Source organism: Gorilla gorilla, chromosome 1 (genome assembly GCF_029281585.2).
Source record: "Gorilla gorilla gorilla isolate KB3781 chromosome 1, NHGRI_mGorGor1-v2.1_pri, whole genome shotgun sequence".
Classification (NCBI taxonomy): domain Eukaryota; kingdom Metazoa; phylum Chordata; class Mammalia; order Primates; family Hominidae; genus Gorilla; species Gorilla gorilla.
In genome coordinates this window covers 172,884,612-172,903,218 of record NC_073224.2, presented here as the reverse complement: position 1 = coordinate 172,903,218, position 18,607 = coordinate 172,884,612, and the positions used below count along the sequence as shown (strand labels likewise).

General features: G+C 38.2%; 1 protein-coding gene and 1 non-coding gene across 8 annotated transcripts in view; both read right to left on the bottom strand.

Moving 5' to 3' along the window:
* Nucleotides 1-5,339: 5,339 nt before the first annotated feature.
* Nucleotides 5,340-18,607, bottom strand: part of C1H1orf141 (chromosome 1 C1orf141 homolog) — a 52,307-nt gene continuing 39,039 nt past the window's right edge. For 4 of the 7 annotated variants that reach the window (XM_055350484.2, XM_055350479.2, XM_019036517.4 and 1 more), the window contains 3 exons: nt 11,989-12,058; nt 10,974-11,160; nt 7,099-9,345 (listed from right to left, as the gene is read on the bottom strand). In XM_055350484.2, the coding sequence (XP_055206459.2) occupies nt 8,746-9,345; nt 10,974-11,160; nt 11,989-12,058 (857 nt within the window). In that variant the 3' untranslated portion in view covers nt 7,099-8,745. Of the gene's footprint in view, nt 9,346-10,973; nt 11,161-11,988; nt 12,059-18,607 lie in introns of all 7 variants that reach the window. The other 3 variants (XM_055350508.2, XM_031014973.3, XM_019036528.4) reach the window with 3 other exon arrangements.
* LOC115932342 (small nucleolar RNA SNORA31) lies at nt 18,390-18,524 on the bottom strand. Its single transcript, XR_004068632.1, has one exon. It is a non-coding gene; the product is annotated as a small nucleolar RNA SNORA31 (small nucleolar RNA).

Here is an 18,607-nt window from a genome sequence, read left to right as displayed (position 1 = left end):
TTAACAGGATCTGTTGCAGAACCCTGGAATCTTGTATCTCCATTCAGTGTTATTTTTTTCCTATATTGGGCTTCTCCACTCAGATCCAAGGAGACAGGTAACCCCAGTATGAATTTCTCACAGCATGGAGAAATTCAGAGATGAACACAATTCTCTATCACCCTGTGGGAACTGAAAATTTTAAGTGAATATCAGAGTTACGCAAGGAAGTAATCTCATATAACAGCTGCAACTGTTTTGCTTTGCTCCTATTCTTGGAACTGGTGGGCAGGGTGAGGTCAAGAGTTTGAGCAGAGTAGAAAGTTTGGAACAGCCACTGTAGAATGTGTGAGGGGAAGACAATAGGAGTTGAACATGAAGATTGTTGAAGGCTGGAAGAATGAGGAAGAAGTTGAATAGGATTATTGCCCATGGACCAGTTACTCAGCATGGTAGATTTATTTATTTATTTATGAGACAATCTTGCTTTGTCACCCAGGCTGGAGTGCAGTGGCATCTTGGGTCACTGCAGCCTTGACCTCCTGAGCTCAAGGTGATACTCCCACATCAGCCTCCTGAGTAGCTGGGATGACAGGTGACAGGCATGCACCACCGTAACCAGCTGGTTTTTTAGTGTTTTTTGTTTTGTTTTGTTTTGTTTTTTGAGAGAGGGCTCTTGCTATGTTGCTCAGGGTGCTTTTGAACTCCTGGCCTGGCCTCAAGTTATCCTCCCACCTTGGCCTCTCAAAGTGTGGAATTACAGGCATGAACTACCAGGCCCAGCCAGTAGAGGAATTTTAATAAATAATTATGCAGTCCCAACTTTCAAAAATGCTGAGTTTGAGAAATCCTGCCCTAGAAAAATTTTAAGTGATTAGTAGTCACTTGTGACTAGTAGCTATTAACAGCCCAGATAATAGAACATTTCTAATCGTCATTCTATCAGACAATTCTAGTCTAGAAGATTTTCAAGACTCTTTTTACCTCTGAGGTCCTAAGCAAAATAGTGAAAGAAACAATAAAAAGAGCAAGATAGTAAGGATCAGTCTTACTATCCTTACTAGATAGACAAAAAAGACAATGAAAAAACTAAGCAAAAAAATAAAATAGAACTGCCTTTGAGGCGTTAATTTCCGATTAAAGCCCTTAAACCTGCATAGTTCTTTACTGAAATAGAAAGCTCATATTTTGATTCTGCATTTATTGTTCCCACAAAAGTGTGGTATTTGGATCAAATGAACTATTGTCTCTCTGTGGGCACGCTGACAAACTAGATGCTGCTTTGTAATCTACTGCTGTGTATTACTTGTCTGACTAATCCTGTGCTTCTTTCTTGTTATCCTGTGTTATAGCTATAAATGCATAGTCTTACCTCTTTTCTTGGCAGACACTTTAGAGTGCAATAGCGAGTAAATGGGATTTACATTTACTATTATCCCTTCAGCTTTAATAATGACTTGTTTTAATTCTCCCTTTGAGTACTGAAATAAAACACCTTCCTGCTCATACCACACCTGCATCCAATCTTGGGCACCTGATTTCTGGAGAAAAATGAGATGTCTCTGGTATTTTAAAATATCCGAATAGCTTCCAGGCAGAACAGAAATGTTTTTAAAAATTATCCAGTACTTAGAAATAAGAGAGGTGATTACTGAAGTTCCTTTCAGTGGAATGCTGGGCAATTGTTTGATGGATACTCAATGAATTAAGTCTATAAGGTTGTGCACCTTTGATCGACTCTCTATTTGGAAGAGGTTAACTGGTGGAAAACCAATAGCAGTGCAAATGATTCTTGCCCATAGCAATGCAAATGGAATTTATCTATAGAGATATAATTGATTTTCCCCTGATAGAAAAGATAATTCTAAAATTTTCAATTTATCACCTTATAGGGTATTAACCAGTTTTGCACGTATTAGCATATTCACTTTAGTACTGACTGCCTTGACTACATAAATCTGTCTTTATATTTTCCTTCAAACTAGTTTTAACATCTTACTCTTCATTCACTAATGGGTGGAATAAAATCTTTGACACATTCATGTTATATTTCTATGAGAGTCATGCTTTTTAACTTTTTGAAAAGTATATGTAGAAGAAATCTAACTTGGTCAGGTACTGCTCCTGGGTTAAGTGCTCCTTAATTGTGCCCCGGGTGTCTCTTACCTCCCTAGCCTCACAGTAGTGCCAGCCTTGTCTTAACCCCCAACTTCTGATCAATTTTAGCCAATGGGAGGTACACAGGTTCAAGAGGGCACGGGGAGAGTGGGGTTCTGGTATTTATTACTCCAGATTCCTCCGTGGGATTTTGCCTTGGACGGGCAACATGCTGCTGTCTATTTTGGGATTCCTGTAATCTCTTCTTTTCTTCAGTTCGGTAGGCCTGGGGTGGTTGCTAGCTACATTATCTCTGTGGTTTTCCCACATAATGGCCCCTTATTAAATTCCACTTTTGTACCACCCGATTTCTGTTGCAAGGCCTGCAAATAGAATGGGCTGCTTTTAGAAAAGTGACTCCACTCCATTCCAGGGGTGTTCAAGCCAAGGCTAGATGGTCAGAAGACACTAGTGCCATGAAGGAATTCTCTGCTCTGGGAGAAGGCAAAACTGTGCAACTATGATTTCTAAATATGGAGGCTGCATAGCTCTACAAAAAGCTATCTTGCTTCTGTGTGTGTGTGCGTGTGTGTGTGTGTGCGTGTGTGTGTGTGTATGCATGTGTGTTGTATGCAGGAATGATGGGGATTGGGAAAGAGAAATGTCAGAAAGGAGAAAGATATTGTCGTGTTACCATATATGTAGCCAAGGGAGGTTTGTTGATGGTCTGGAAGAGACATCTAGGTTAGTAAAAGAGAGGGCTGAAATTGAGGGAGAGATTTTGCTGGATTAAATTGAGAGACAGGACTAGTTGGTTTCCTAGGCCGACTAAAAATTTGTAAGCCTAGCTGGGGAAGGTGACTGCACCCACCTTTAAACACAGGGCTTGTAACTCAGCTCACACCCGACCCATCAGGTAGTAAAGAGGGATCACTAAAACACAAATTAGGCTAAAAGCAGGAGGTAAAGAAATAGTCAAATCATATATCACCTGAGAGCATAGGGGGAGGGACAATGATTGGGATATAAACCCCAGGCATTCAAGCTGGGAGTAGGCAACCCCCTTTGGGTCCCCTCCATTGTATGGGAGCTCTGTTTTCACTCTATTAAATCTTGCAACTGCACACTCTTCTGGTCCGTGTTTATTCTGGCTCAAGCTGAGCTTTTGCTCACCGTCCACCACTTCTGTTTGCTGCCATGGCAGACCCGCCGTTGATTTCCACCCCTCCAGATCTGGCAGGGTGTCCACCCCTTTTCTGATCCAGTGAGGCGCCCATTGCCGCTCCCGTTTGGGCTAAAGGCTCGCCATTGTTCCTGTGCAGCTAAGTGCCTGGGTTCATCCTAATCGAGCTGAACACTAGTCACTGGGTTCCACGGTTCTCTTCCATGACCCACGGCTTCTAATGAGCTATAACACTCACCAAATGGCCCAAGGTTCCATTCCTTGGAATCCGTGAGGCCAAGAACCCCAGGTCAGAGAACAAAAGGCTTGCTGCCATCTTGGGCATGGACATCACCATCTTGGGAGCAGCCTGTCACCATCTTGGGAGTTCTAAGAACAAAGATCCACCAGTAACAAAATGTGTCAAAATTGGTGAATGTTTAGGTCTGCTTTAAAAAAATGTGACTACCTAACTGTGTGCTCCGAGTAAGAGTATACTAGTCTTGTGTTCAGGTATAGATTTAACTTGGATATGCTAAGAACTTAGTACTCTATGTAACAGAAAAAAGTTTCTGGATGTGCTGCCTATAGTGTGATCAAGATGGTGAAATGTCATCTCAGATTTAACTGTGCAATATTCTCATAAAAGGCCTTCTTTGTGGTAGAGAACCCATGTTAAATTTCAGTCCCCATGCTACAACAAGTAGAGGCCTATGCTCAGTCCTGGCTGGTTTTTTTTAAAATTTTTTTATTTTTATTTTTATTATTTTTTTTGAGACAGAGTCTTGCTCTGTCACCCAGGCTGGAGCACAGTGGCACGATCTCAGCTCACTGCAACCTCCACCCCCTGAGTTCAAGCGATTCTCCTGCCTCAGCCTCCTGAGTAGCTGGGACTACAGGCATGCGCCACCATGCCCAGCTGATTTTTGTATTTTTAGTAGAGATGGGGTTTCACCATGTTGGCCAGGCTGGTCTTGAACTCCTGACCTCAAGTGATCCACCTGCCTCAGCTTCCCAAAGTGCTGGGATTACAGGTGTGAGCCATTGTGCTGGCTGGTGCTTTAAGAGCTGGTGTAGGTATGGAAATGGGTGAGGCTGGCCCAGGTTACCAGAATCTCAGTTCCAGGAAAGTGTGGCTCAGCAAGGAAGGGAAGATTGACGACTTGTAAACAGTTTGAATTACTCTAGTGGTTCTCCCTGCCACCCCATCCACACTGACTGTGGGCTAGTACCTGTGTCAGATGCTGGGGATCCAAAAATCACTAGTAAGACATAGATCTGCCCTACAAGACTTTCCCACCTCTGACAATATCAACTGAGTGATCTTTTAAATCTTAAATGTGATGTAATGAAATCAATATATTTGACAAGAGGCCTTTTGGGAAACCACATTGGAAGATATGTGTTGGGGCTTGAGGGGACTAAAAAATAATGCCTGTCTTCAGCACCCAAATTGGAAAGCAATTGATAGTTGCAGCAGGTAGGTTGATGGCAATTATAACATAGTTACATGTTTGCACAGCATGGCTTAGGTTCAAAGATGAATGGACTTGTTTAGGACACTGTTCTTCCTCCCAATCTCCAAGTATGGCATTGCTCATCCAGTTGGAGATTCAGTAGACCATCTGAGTCTACCAAATGCACACATCAACCAAGGAATGCTGTTCCCTCTAAACTGGGACAAAAAGGGAAGAAAGTAATCAATTGTCTAGTGCTTACAATCTTTTAATAAAGTAGTCTTACAGTTCAGAAACGGGCTAACTGCTGTCACCCCAAATCATATTTCACACTCATCAGTGGGGAAAAGTAAGTAATAGATGGGGTGGAGGTTATGAGTGTTTCTACAGATAAAACTTTCTTCCAATGAGAAACAAGAGGAGTGGGGAAATAAATGTTCATTCTAATTTTCCCCTACCTTTTGATCTTAATCATTAAGTTTATGGTCAATCAGGGTCTATCTATCACCCCTTGGAAACGAGATAAGCAGCTACGAGGGAAGTCTCGCTCCTACCTTTTGAGATTGCTTCAGTACTGTGCCTTTTTGCCTTCTCCTAGGAGTGTTGGTAAAGAGCATTAATTTTGTAGCCAGAAGTTCTTATTTCAGATAAATACATTTTAATCATCATATTAATTAACTCCAAGACCATTATGTGTCAAGATAAAAACATTTGGCTGCTAGGTCCTTTACATGGGTTATTATTTTTTCTAGTTGGCTCAGGGAAGTTCAGCTCTGTTTATTGTAGTACCTTAGTGACCACAGTTCTATAAGGGGTGGAAGGCAAATGCCTTGCCCACTGTGGGCTGGTACTATAAAAATGTTAAAAGAAAAACTTTAGACAAATTAAATTTCACAGTTTATCTGAACAAAGAACAACTCATGAATTGGGCAGCACTCAGAACCAGAAGAGGTACAAAGGATTCTGCTTAGCATTGTTAGTAGGAAGCTTTTATAGGCTGAACACAGAAGCAAAATGGAGAAATCACCTGATTGGCTACAGCTAAGTGTCTGCCTTATTTGAGCTTGGTGTGATGAGTTGGCTGCCTATGATTGGCAGAAACCTGGCTGAAATCTGGCTGCTTGTGATCAGATGAAACTCAACTATTTATTATACTCCTAAGTTTCAGTTTGCTTATGTATGAAATTAGGTTGCAGTTTGTTATATAAAAACTCAAAGTACAGAGACAACCTCAGGCAAATGGCCTCCTGCTTATTTAATTTAACAGAAGTAAGCAGACCACAGTCCCCCGATGAGACATTTGAAAGAAAATTCATGGATCTCTGGTTTCCCAGCTATCTTATAGATAGACATAGTGGCTCCTTTTTGGCATCCTAGGGGCCAATAAGACCAGGAGCATTTACAGAGGGACAAAGACAACCTTTACCTAGAGTAATCCACAGATCCCAACTAGTCCAGGAAACAGCACAAACTCCATCCTCTCCCTGGAACAGAGACTGGCCTCCAAGGCCATACTCAGATCTCAGTATCAGAATAGAAACCAAGTCTGGCCTTGCACTCTGCTGCTTGAAGACCCTAGTAGCTGTTTAGTTTAGGAGATGATAGATTAAAGCTGGAGTAGAGCTTAGGTTGTCATCTTCTCAGAATCCACTGCTCCTTCTTCTTGAGCTGCTTTAATGGAGAATCCTTAGCCAAATGTAATTTTAAAGTTAATTTAGTGCCTTCTTAAAGGATAAAGCTCACAAGCTCCAGCAGAAACTCCCAAAAATAACTAATACAGAAATTCTCAGTAGTAGTTTCAGCCCACCTTGGGTTAAAATCTGAATACTGTGGTTTTTAGCATTTAATTTAGAAAAGATTGGAGTGAGAGACTTTTGGGAGTATCTTTTTAGAAATTACACTGGCTGGGCGTGGTGGCTCACTCCTGTAATCCTAGCTCTTTGGGAGGCCAAGGTGGGTGGATCACTTGAGGCCAACATGGTAAAAGCCCCGTCTCAACTAAAAATGCAAAAATTAGCCAGGCGTGGTGGCACACACCTGGTGTGTGCCAGCAAACTTGGGAGACTAAGGCAGGAGAATGGCTTGAACCCGGGATGCAGAGGTTGCAGTGAGCCGAGATCGCACTACTGCTGCTCTCCAGCCTGGGTGACAGAGCGAGACTCCACCTCAAAAAAGAAAAAAAAAAAAAAAGAAAGAAAAGAAGTCACATTTACATTAAGAGCAGGCTTACACGGAAAGGGAGGGAGTAGAAAGGAAATTTCCATTGAATGCTACAAGGCTCAAAGTACTAGATGCTATTTTATTTAATCCTGAGAATAGCAGTGTAATAAATTATTGTTGTCTCCATTTTAAGTGGAGATACAATTTAACTGAAGCGCAGATAATTTACATTATTTGCCCCAATTTGCTCCTATCTGCCCTATTCCAAGGCCCAAACTTGCTTCTCTGATACTAAGTATCAACAGAAACTACCATCATGACTAGTACTAATATTAGGTATATTTTCTAATTCTTGTTATTCTGATCGTTAGTGCTTAAAAAGAGTTTGTGTTTTATGTTCTAAGTTGGCAATGTAGTTAGGGAAGCTGTTCTGCTTTGCAGTAAGTCTGGATGGAGGGAAAACGGGGAGAACGTATAACAGCAACCAGAAAAGAATGAAGGGGAAAAGAGAAAGACAGCTTCATGACTTGGAGCTGCAGCAGCTTCTCCTTTTCCCAGGCAGCAACTGAAAGCAAGGGAACCTGGTATGCCCCTTCCCTACCTCCTACAGACCCGAGCCCAACACCTTATCTCGAAGCTTCTCTCTCTTTCTCTTCTCTCATTCACACAATCTCCAGGTACATCTCTCTTCCTCCATCTCCATTTTTCTCTCCTTGTCATTCTTTTTGAGAGTCCAAACCTCCCTCTCGTTGTAAAGATGCTCCTGAGTGGTATTGATGATTATGCACAATAAAGAAAATCTCCAGTCTGAAGTAGAAGCAGAGGAACCTAAACCAGTTTACCTCCTCACCCTTAAATGTTCCAAAAGAACCCCGAAAGCCTTTTCTTAACTTAAATGCATTTAATTCAATCTGTTTCTCTTCAAGTAGTAACAGTCAAGATTGAAAAATTCTTTCCTTACTCAGTTTTCTCTATTAGTTATTGGAATTACAAAGTTTTTGTTTTTTACGATTTTCACATAAGCTCTATGGGATAAAATTTTAAGTAAGCTTTTGTTAGTTAATTTTGGAATTTATTACTTCCAAGATTATTTTTATGTGAAATACATTTCTGAATTCCAAACAAATGGATTACAAATAAACTTTCAAAATGCAACGTGTTTCTAAGTTGAATTCTGCCTTTAAACTGTTTGGGTTAATGAGAAACAGTAAAATAGCAATGTAATAATATACCTTAAAATGTTTAATACCTTATTGGATTTGCTACCAAAATTATTTAGATTAAGGATAGTTATTCTTTTATTTAACAATTTAGAAAAAAGTTAAAGTTTGCAAAAACATTATATAGTAATGAAGTTCCAACATCTACTAACAACAATAAAATCTATTCAAAGTTTTACAAAGCCTTTTTAATTGCATAAATTGCTAATGTAATACTATTGATGATGATTTGCTGAAATGCTGGTATACGATTAACTCCACAGTCATTAAATTAAAGGTAATTTGTCTTATTTGATATTCAATTATAGAACAAGAGTATTGATGTTATTTGGCTTCCAACAGCGCATTTCCAGAGTCAGACTATGCCTTTCTTGGTCCTGAATCAGAGTTTAGTATAGGAAGGCTGATGATTGAGCAATCTAATTGAGATAATAGAAAGTCATGAACTAGATCCTCTTGGTGATAATTATTTCCTAATTTTGTCCTATTATTTTCTAAAAATGTTGATTGTTCTTGAACAGACCACTGGTGACTTATAATTCTAATGTCTATGCTTTGCTTTCTTATATGATCAATTAGAACATTACTATTTGGATAAGAATTTCTTTTATAATTTTGGAACTTGGATATTTGCTTCTTGTTACTCAAATATTGCTGCATACATGATATTTTATGAGGCATTTAAAATTTCATTTGATAAGTTTAACAAATTATCCAGTGGTGTTACATTATTTAGTTTATATATATATTTAAAAGGCTTTGAGTAACATTTGACAGGTAAGGCACTGGATATGGGTATGCTCGTTGGTTTTCCTGCAGAAAACATTCTTTCACATTTTCCAGTTTGGGCACTCATTTCACGAATAACAGCTTTATCAAGGTAACCCACAAATTGTTTTGTTAGGCTAGAAAAATTCTGTGAGAAATTATAGAGTGTATTCCAAGATCTGTTTTCTAGTGCCTGCTTATTAGTTTTCTTCTTTAATTTATTATCTACAGTTGTGTGGCCCGCTTTAAAAGACATAGGGATCTGTATATCTTTTCTCTGTACTGTAGGCATAGTTTTTTGGGGTTTGAAAAGAGAAATAGATTGATTGCCAATTATAGATTTGAGGATTTCACAATTTCTTTCTAAAACGAAATTTGTTCTTTTATGTGGGTAAATGTTTTCATTTTCCAAAGGATGAGAAGAAAATCTATTTTTTGTCAAAAGTAACATTCGTACATATTCTGTGTCATGGAAAATTATGGGATTTGTGTCCTTTTGTTCCTGTAGATTAAAGAAAAGAATAATTAGTCGTAAGTTCATTGAGTCAAGAAAGCTCCATATATTTTAAAACATGTAAATAAAATTGTAAAATATTCTAAAAATGACTACATACAAATATTTAATATGAACAGTAGCATTATTCAAATACATGAATATACTGTACTTGTATGTAACATACATCCTCCTTATCTTAATATTCTATAGAGATGTTAGTGATAAAACTTGAACTTTTGGCCTTAAATGTTTTTTGAAATAAATTGGAATATGAAAAAATTAATATATTTGTTAAATATCTGAGGTACTGTCATTGAGAAATAAGGTAGTTGTTCTGGCATTTCTTAGGTTTCCATGTTCTAGAAATTAAAAAGCATACCAAAAAATGGATTGAGTCAAAGTTCAGAAGAGACATAACTGATTACAAGCCAAAATTACAAATCTGGATATTCTAGTAAATAATTCAAAAAATTAAAAATTATCTCTACAACTGTTACTATTGTACCCTAATACTTAGCACAATACCTGACACCTAAAAAGTGCTCAATATATATTTGTGGAATAAAATAGCCAAAGTAATAGATTGACTTAAGAACAGATCATTTTTATCACAGTAATATCCAAGTCTGCTATGATTACTGAAAAGATGACAAAGATCTAGTTGTGCAATCCACGGGTGATGCCAATATTACTTATTTAGCCATAGTAATGGATGTTTGTAATGCTTTTGGTCTGTCCAACACCTTAGGGAATTTTCCACTTGACAAGCCTATGTACCCTTAGGTAGAGGCAAGAACCATGTTTGTCAGCTTCTTTGCGGTTAGGACATAGGCATTTGCCCTAGGCTCTGCCATTCAGATACACCTATGAAGTCTTCAGTTCAGAGAAAGCAAGCACTGTGAAAAAGTATTGGGAAAACTATTCTAGTGAGGGTGGTAGGAGTTACATCTAGCTTTGAATGACAGCAGTAGCAAATGTCTTAGAGTATTCCCTGCTCAGCATCAGAGTTGTAAACTTTTATCTGTGACAATAGCATGGGCCTCAGTGGAGCAGTCTGGGGCTATATAATTAGGTGATTCCTGACTAGACAGCTTTCGAGCCATACTGCCTCTCTAGAGAGCATGAGTTACTAAATAGCCTTTAATAAATGCACTTACTGGTTGAAAAAGCCAAAACAGATTGTTAGAAAAATTGACACATGGTCATGGTCCCATCATTTTAGAACTGGGGTCTTGTTATATTGCTCAGGCTGGATTCAAATGCCTGGGCTCAAGCAGTTCCCCTGCCTCAGACTCCAGAGTAGCAGGGATTACAGGTGCACATCACTGCATTCTGCTAGATTGGTACAGCCATTTTTAAAAAATTCTTTTTATTCTACAGTTCTATTATAATCAAGCAAATTTGATAAAGGCTTCTTCATAAAGAAAAACACTGAATTTTCAGCTGGTGTAAAGGAATCCCCAGTTTGGGGGTTGTGCAAAGTTCATTAAGAACTTAAGTGCTGTTATCACTTTGGAATATGAAACCAAGAGGTAAGGATTTATCAAAGATTCTGGTCACTAAAATATATGGGTGATTCCCATAAGTCATATGACTACACATATTTACTTAACGATAGATGATATGCTTATTACCATGTGAGAAGTTACTGTCTTTGTTGGACTAACGTTGATTATCTTGGCGTGTGGATTTTTCAATTCATCCTCAAAGCACAACGGGAGCAAGCTTTTCTTTCTTACTGACCTATACTTACTTAATTGATAATTTCTGACCGATTTGTTTTCTTTTATATTAAAATCGTTCATCCGTGGAGATTTTTTTCTGAAAATAAACACAGTTTAGGGTAGTGTTCATGGGGCTGATTACAGCTTGTCAGTTCTTGTCTGCCTCCTTTTATCCCTGGAAGTCACTGCCAACTTCTGCACCAACCTCTCTCCCACAGACTTTCAAACCAACAAGATCATCCTGTCCTGCCTGGTTTGTGGGAGAAAACAGCAAGAGTAGGAGTGGAAGCAAGAGAGTCATATATATGCCTCTTTGGATTTTGAGTGGGGACGAGTTGTATTATTACGTAGGTTGAGGAGAACACCAAAGGTAGAGAGGTATTTGCAACGTCGTATGTTGAAATTCTGGAAGAAGCTCCACAGGGCAGCTTCATGCCAACATAGGGTGGCCCCAGCTTTGTTAAGAGGATAGAATAGTGTGGTCAGGCAGAGACAGAATATAATTTTTAAACTGAGTTAAACCTAAAGTGCTTGTTCATTATTGATTCAAACAAAGTTTGAAACACACTGGATTAATGATTTTTTTTCATTATATAGAGATGGAAGGGTTCATGAGAAAAATGAGAACTTTATCCAAAGAAAAGCTACTTTTTCATGTCCATGTTGTCATGTAAGTAAATGTGTGTATTTACTAAAAAAAAATTGTATTCCCTCTATTCATTTTCCCATGCCTTTCTCTCCATTTAACAACACTCAAGGTCTGGATGTCATATCTAGTGGCTAAGCAGTCTTGGACCATTCATTGGATTGTGCTATGGAACTAAATAATAAGGCAGAATAAATTTATTCCTGTCAATTATAAAATGTGTCCTACTAGAAACATCATTAAACAGAACAAACTATTAAGCATTTTAAAATAAATTACCTTTTATTTCTATCACCTTCTAAGTGACCAACAGAATCCAATGGTTTCCTAGGTTTTTTTTCAATTTGAGCTGAAATTTTAAAAGATTTTCATAAAAGACACATAGATATTCTGACATTTAGGAAAATATCTTGCACAAAATATTTTACAATTTAAAATAACATATGGAAAACACCTAGTATAGTGCCTGGTCTGTAGTAGCTACCCAGTAAATATTTCTTGAATGAGCTAGATAGAACTGGAAAAGACTGAGATCGAAGCCCTAGTATTTGGCTAAAACAGATCAAACATAAAAGTGGTCTTGGAGATTTTTTTGTGGAAGAAAGACATCCCTAAATTTTCAAATCTTTCTGATATGTGGAGTCATTATTAACCAGTAGGAAGCTTCAGACGGTTATCACTTGGTAGATAGGGAAGACAGTTTGCAGATATCAAACAGATCTTGCCACATGGCATGAAGTAAGCATCATCCAAGGTTGATCTCTTCCAAATATGTCTGGTGGCCACTCCAGCATTTTTCTAGATACACATGCTATTAGTAACAGTTTTAGCTTTTACCTTGTCCTCAAGTAGTTTATATTCTAGTTCAGTACTTCCCAGTCTTTCCCATATAATGGCAAGCATACTAATTAATATTATTTGTACAGTATACTGGAATAAATGCTTGAGTCTGGGCAGGCTACCACAGGGCCAACTGAGCAGCCTTGATGGCTAAGGAATCAATATTTCAGCACACCTATAACCCCCTCCAAGCACAACAGGTTACCACAGTACTATTTGGAAAGCTCTGTTCTAGAGGGAGGAAATAGTCAATAAACAAGTAAACAAGGGGCATGGTGGTATGCCCCTGTAATCCCAGCTACTCAGGAGGCTGAAGTGGGAGGACTGCTTAAGCCCAGGAGTTTGAGGCCAGCTGGGGCAGTATAGTAAGACCCCCATCTCAAAAAAACAAAAACAAAAACAAACAAAAAAAACCTGACAACAACAAAAACAAGTAAATCAACCAACAAATAAATGTATAATATAATTTCGAATAATTTGGAAGTATTTGCAGCATTCAAGTACCATGGGAGAATATAAACATGGTACTTCACCTAGGATGGCTATAGAAGGCCTCTTTTAAGAGGGGATATTTGAGTTGAAATCTGAGTAAAGAGAAAGAGGCAGAGGAAACAGCAAGTGTGGAGGTCTCAGTGTGAAGCCAGCATGGAATGCTGAAAGAACAAAGAGGCCAGTGTTGCTTGGGTGTGGTGAATTAGGAGGAGAGTGGAGTAAGATGGGTTGAAACACGTAGCAGAGCAAAGTCATCTAGGGTCACATAAGCCATGGTGAAGAGTTAAGATATTATTCTGGTTACAATAGAGATCCTTAGGAGGGTTTTCAACAGAACAATAATGCAGTTTCATTCATGCTTTAGAAAGACCACTCTGCTTGCTCAGTGATGGATGGTCTGTGGGGAGAAGGGGGAATGTGGGTGGCAAGAGCAGCAATGGAGTAACCAATTAGGAGGCTGTTGTTGTTGTCTAGATGAACATGTTGGTGGACTCGATAAGGATTGTAGCAGTGTAAGTGGTGGGAAATTGTTGGCTTCAGTTTCTACTTAGAGGGAGATCCAACTTTTTCCCATTTGCAGGAATGGGATAGGTAAGAGAAAAACAGGCCCACTGACTGAAACAAGGTGCTGGGTTAAGGATCCCTGACTTGTGAAAGGAGAATAAAAATCACTCCTTTCCATTGCCAATTGGCTAACCTGGAACTAAGTCAAACCACACAAGAGATGGATGACTGAATCTGCCAATCTACCATATCCCAATTGTCACCCTGGCAGACGAATTCCATTCACAACTCTAAAATCTGGTCTGGCCTGAGGGTCACGAGGTCTGAGTAATGGCAACTACAAAACTTCTGGAAAGGAAAGAGTGACATATAGTGAGTGGTGAATAAGAGACAGAGAGCCTTCTAAAATTCTAAAACCTATGAAAAATATTGCCAGGTGCAGTGGCTCACACCTATGATCCCAGCGCTTTAAGAGGCTGAGGTGGGTGGATCACTTGAGGTCAGGAGTTTGAGACCAGCCTGGCCAACATGGTGAAACCCCATCTCTACTAAAAGTACAAAAATCAGCTGGGCATTGTGGCGAACGCCTTATAGTCTCAGCTACTTGGGAGACTAAGGCAGGAGAATCGCTTGAACCAGAGTCGGAGGTGGCAGTGAGTGGAGATTGTGCCACCGCACTCCAGCCTGGGCGACAGGGTGAGACTCAGTTTCAAAAAAAAATTATAATAAAAAAATGAAAAATATAAATTTTAGAAAGGCAGCCAACAAAATCTACAAGAGGGTCAGCAATACAATTAAATAGAAGAATCTAAAAATAACCTGAAAACCTTTGCCATCTTAAGATATACACCTCAATTTTAAGATGTATATTAGCATGCGTCATAGTTTAATTAACAGTGTCAATTGATGACATCTTAGATTTGATGAAATATGTTTAGAAATTTCAAGGGTATAAATAAAAAATACATTAGAGAATAAGCTAGTATTCGATAAAAACAGACTAAGGTAAAAATAAAAACAGGTCAATATTTTAAAAACTGGAAATCTTGGAAGTAAGAAATATAAATCTAGATTACATGGACAAAGGGAGAATTAATGAATTGAGAGAAAACGTTGAGGGATTTGCCAAGAATGCATAGAAAGATAAATAAAAACCTGAAAGAACAGTTCAAAATCATGAAAAACAGACTGGAAGTCTTGGACATTTCTCCAATAGCTTTGGAAGAAGAAAATAGAGGAAATGGTAAATAATCTATATTTGAAGAGATAATAACCAATAATTCTAACTGATAGAAGTGTATTTCAAGGATTGAAGATGACAGACAGAATACATCTATGTCCAGATACTTTGTACTAAAAATGCAGATTATAAAGAATAAAGAGAAAAATCCTAAAACTACCAAAAAGTTAAAAAGTTTGTCTGTAGAGGAATGACAATTGGACCATGAACAGAATTCTATGAATCATTCAAGAAGATAATAAAATTATCTGTAAAGTGCTGAGAAAAAATAATTTACAGTGTAGACATTTACATAAATTCAACTGTCATTCTCAAGAGTGACAGCAAAATAAAGGCACTTCAGATATACAAGGATGAAAAGAGTTAATAGGCAACAGGTCACCATTGAAAGAATGACTAACACATGCTCTTCAGGAAAAATGTAATAGAACACAGATGGGGCTGAGTGTGGTGGCTCACGCCTGTAATCCCAGCACTCTGGGAGGCCAAGACAGGTGGATCACCTGAGGACAGGAGTTTGAGAGCAGCCTGACCAATATGGTTAAACCCCATCTCTACTAAAAATACAAAATTAGCCAGGTGTGGTGGTGCACACCTGTAATCCCAGCTACTTGGGAGGAGGCAGGAGAATCGCTTGAACCCAGGAGGCAGAGGTTGCAGTGAGCCAGGGTTGTGCCATTGCACTCCAGCCTGGTCAACAAGAGTGAAACTCTGTCTCAAAAGAAATAAATAAGTAAACCACAAATGGCAGAATACAGGAGTCAATGATGAGCACAGAATTTGATAAACTACTATGTATTTAATTGGCATTGTCTTTAAAAACGAACAGTATTTTGTATTTTAAATGAAATATTGTGAATATTTGCTGCACTTGTATAAGCTTTTTGCAGTTATTTTAATCTATTGTATTTTTGGTGTTTTAGACTTCTGTCATGTCAGCCTTTTGTTTTTTTCTTTAACTTTGCTTTACTGAGGTATAATTTACATACAATAAAATACACATATTTTAATGTAATGCACAGTTTGATAAACATTGATAAATATATGCACTCATGTAAGTAAAATCAAGACATAGAGTATTTCCATTATTCTCAGATCGTTTTCCCCTGCCCCCTTTTAGTCAATTTATTTGATTTGTTCTGTTCTTTCCTTCAGACACACTGGTTATCTCAGTGTTGGATACCTGTTTTCTTCCCTCAAAATACTATCTTGTCTAATGTGGTCATATTTTTGTCCCCTTACACTGCACGTTGTATATATTCCTACACCTGCTTTTCAGATTTCAATTCGGTTTACTTCAATGTTTAGTTTACTCTTTGCTGCTTTTAATATAATTTTAAGTTACCTATTAGCATTACTTGTTTCTTTAAAAATATTTTTAAATTCTGGTAGCATCATTTCATCCTTGATGATTATCTTTTACATTTCCAAATCTTATTTCATAGAATTCTGATTTTCTTTAACTCCTTCAGCATATAGAGCAATTATTGTTTAAGTTTTTTCCTGGTTCATGGGGTACAAATTCTGCCAAAATGTGACCATCAGCTATGTTTTAAATTATGACCTCTCTTTGCTGCAGAATTTTTTCATAGGTCCCATGATTTGTTCTTATTTTTCTTTCTGCTCAACTTTGAATCAGATCACTTAAATCTGGGCTTATTATTTGTCCAAAAACAATAGATGTACATTTTTTTATGTTCTTCTTGTTTACTTGGGCACTGTTAAACTCTCCCCTTAGAAATTAACATGTAAATCCAGATGTTGTTACCTTATATTATGAGTTCAGGCACTTAGCTACCTCAGTAGGCTGCTAAGGAAGCTGGAGCCCTGGAAGATCGTGGAGAAGTTTGTTTCTGGGCACTGTATATTTTGTGAAACCTTTTCATGACCCCAGGGTGGTGGTGGTGGTGAGTACTCTGTTTATGTGTGAGGTGTCACTTGGGTTTCATTTTTTTATCTCTCTCTTGGGGTAAGCAACTTAGTTTGGTAGTTGGGGGAGGAATTTAGTCAAGTAAGGGCTTCATGGCTCACAGGCTATTTGATGGAATCATGTTTTTTCTTTGCACAGTTATCGCTAGTCACAATCCAAAAATCGTTCCTAGAAAACTGTATTTTGTCTCTTCTGTTATCAACCCTCCTTTCAAGTCCCTGCTCCTTCAAGTTAGGAGGTTTTTACCCTAGCTCTGAGTACATCTAAAGCAATACGAGGAAGCCAGAGAAAAAAAGTGACAAGTTATGATCGTTACATTTCTCTCCAAATATTGCTAACACAGACTTTGAATGCTGCTGACTTACAATAAGGAAAGGAATCCCAAGGGGGAGAATTTCGCATCTTTCTCTGACCTATCATTGATAACAAACTCCATTTCTTTATGTTGAATGTAAGAGAGTGTGTGTGTGTGTGTGTATGTGTGTGTACGTGTGTGTGTGTGTGTGTGTGTGTGTGTGTGTGTGTGATGGAGTAGGTGGTTATAACAGGGGATTTTTTTTCAGAATATTCTCTACTGGCTCTTTCAATGGTTATTCCTTTCTCCTAAGAAATGGAATTGTGCACTGACTTCTGGAAGATTCTTTCAAACTGCTTCATATTATAATATGAGGCAGATTTTCTTTGAGTTAGGGATAAAATGTCCCACTTTCAATTTAATGAATTTTTCTTCCTTATTTTCTTTTTGTGTTACTCATTTTGGCCAGGATGAACTGAACTTGTATTTATGTTGACAACTTTCCCAGAAGTCTTACTTTGAGACTTTGATAAAAAGTATAAAATGCTTCTTTAGAGAGGCTTAAGAACTTTTCTAAAGGGAGATTGCTTTGCTGAACTAATAGAACACCCTGTCACTGCTTTCAGGGAACACTTCAGAGAAGATGTGGCATCTGAATGGAACCTTAAAGGATAATGTAGTAAACAGAGGGTTGCCTACTTCACAGTTCTTTTTTACCCTTCTTTACTAACAGCACTCCAATCTTATCTCCTTCCAAGCAACCGCGTCCTTCAAAGAAGGCTGGGATCTTTCCCGGCTCAACAGAGTAAATCCTGAGTAATCTAAGCTGTGTTTTTCAAAATAGTGAGCTACAAACCATTCATGTCTTGCGAAATCAATTTAGTGTATCCTGAACAGCATTTTAAAAAATGAAGTAGAATAGAGTATAACAGAATGTATCATCTGGATCCTTAGTAATTACTGTACAAAATACGGAAATACTACAATCAAATTCAACTGACAGAGAGAAAGAGAGATAATTAGGACTCTAGGAAGATGAATCTTCTGCTCCGTGTGTGTGTGTGTGTGTGTGTGTGTGTGTGTGTAATATAAAAAGCATTTCTTACTGTGGCCATGTTAAAAGTTGGAAAAAGTGATCTAAGCCAATGATGATTTATTGGTTTAGATGTGGATGCATGAGGCTATTTGAGACAAAGAAACATAAGGGGGAGTTGGCGTTGGGAAAACATTTTTTTTTCATTCTTACCAAGGCATAAAAAGCATTTCCAGTCACACAAGCTATCTTGAATAGTTGTCATCATATTGTACAGCAAGGATAGGAGGACAAGCTACCTGCTAAGACCATTGACGAAAGAGAGAGGAACTGGATGTTTTTCCCCCACTGTATTCCTCTATTCAATCTCAGCAGCCACAACTAGACAGACAGAAAACTCGAGAATATTTTTTTTCTTGCATCTGTAGTGGAAACCTTAGCAGCAGACAGTAACTACTCCAGGTCTGTCAAATAGATGCATGGAACTGAATATCTGATGACATTATAAAGCCCCTGAATGAGTCAACCCTGCAAAAGCCTTTCTGATGGACTTCTTGTTTTTTT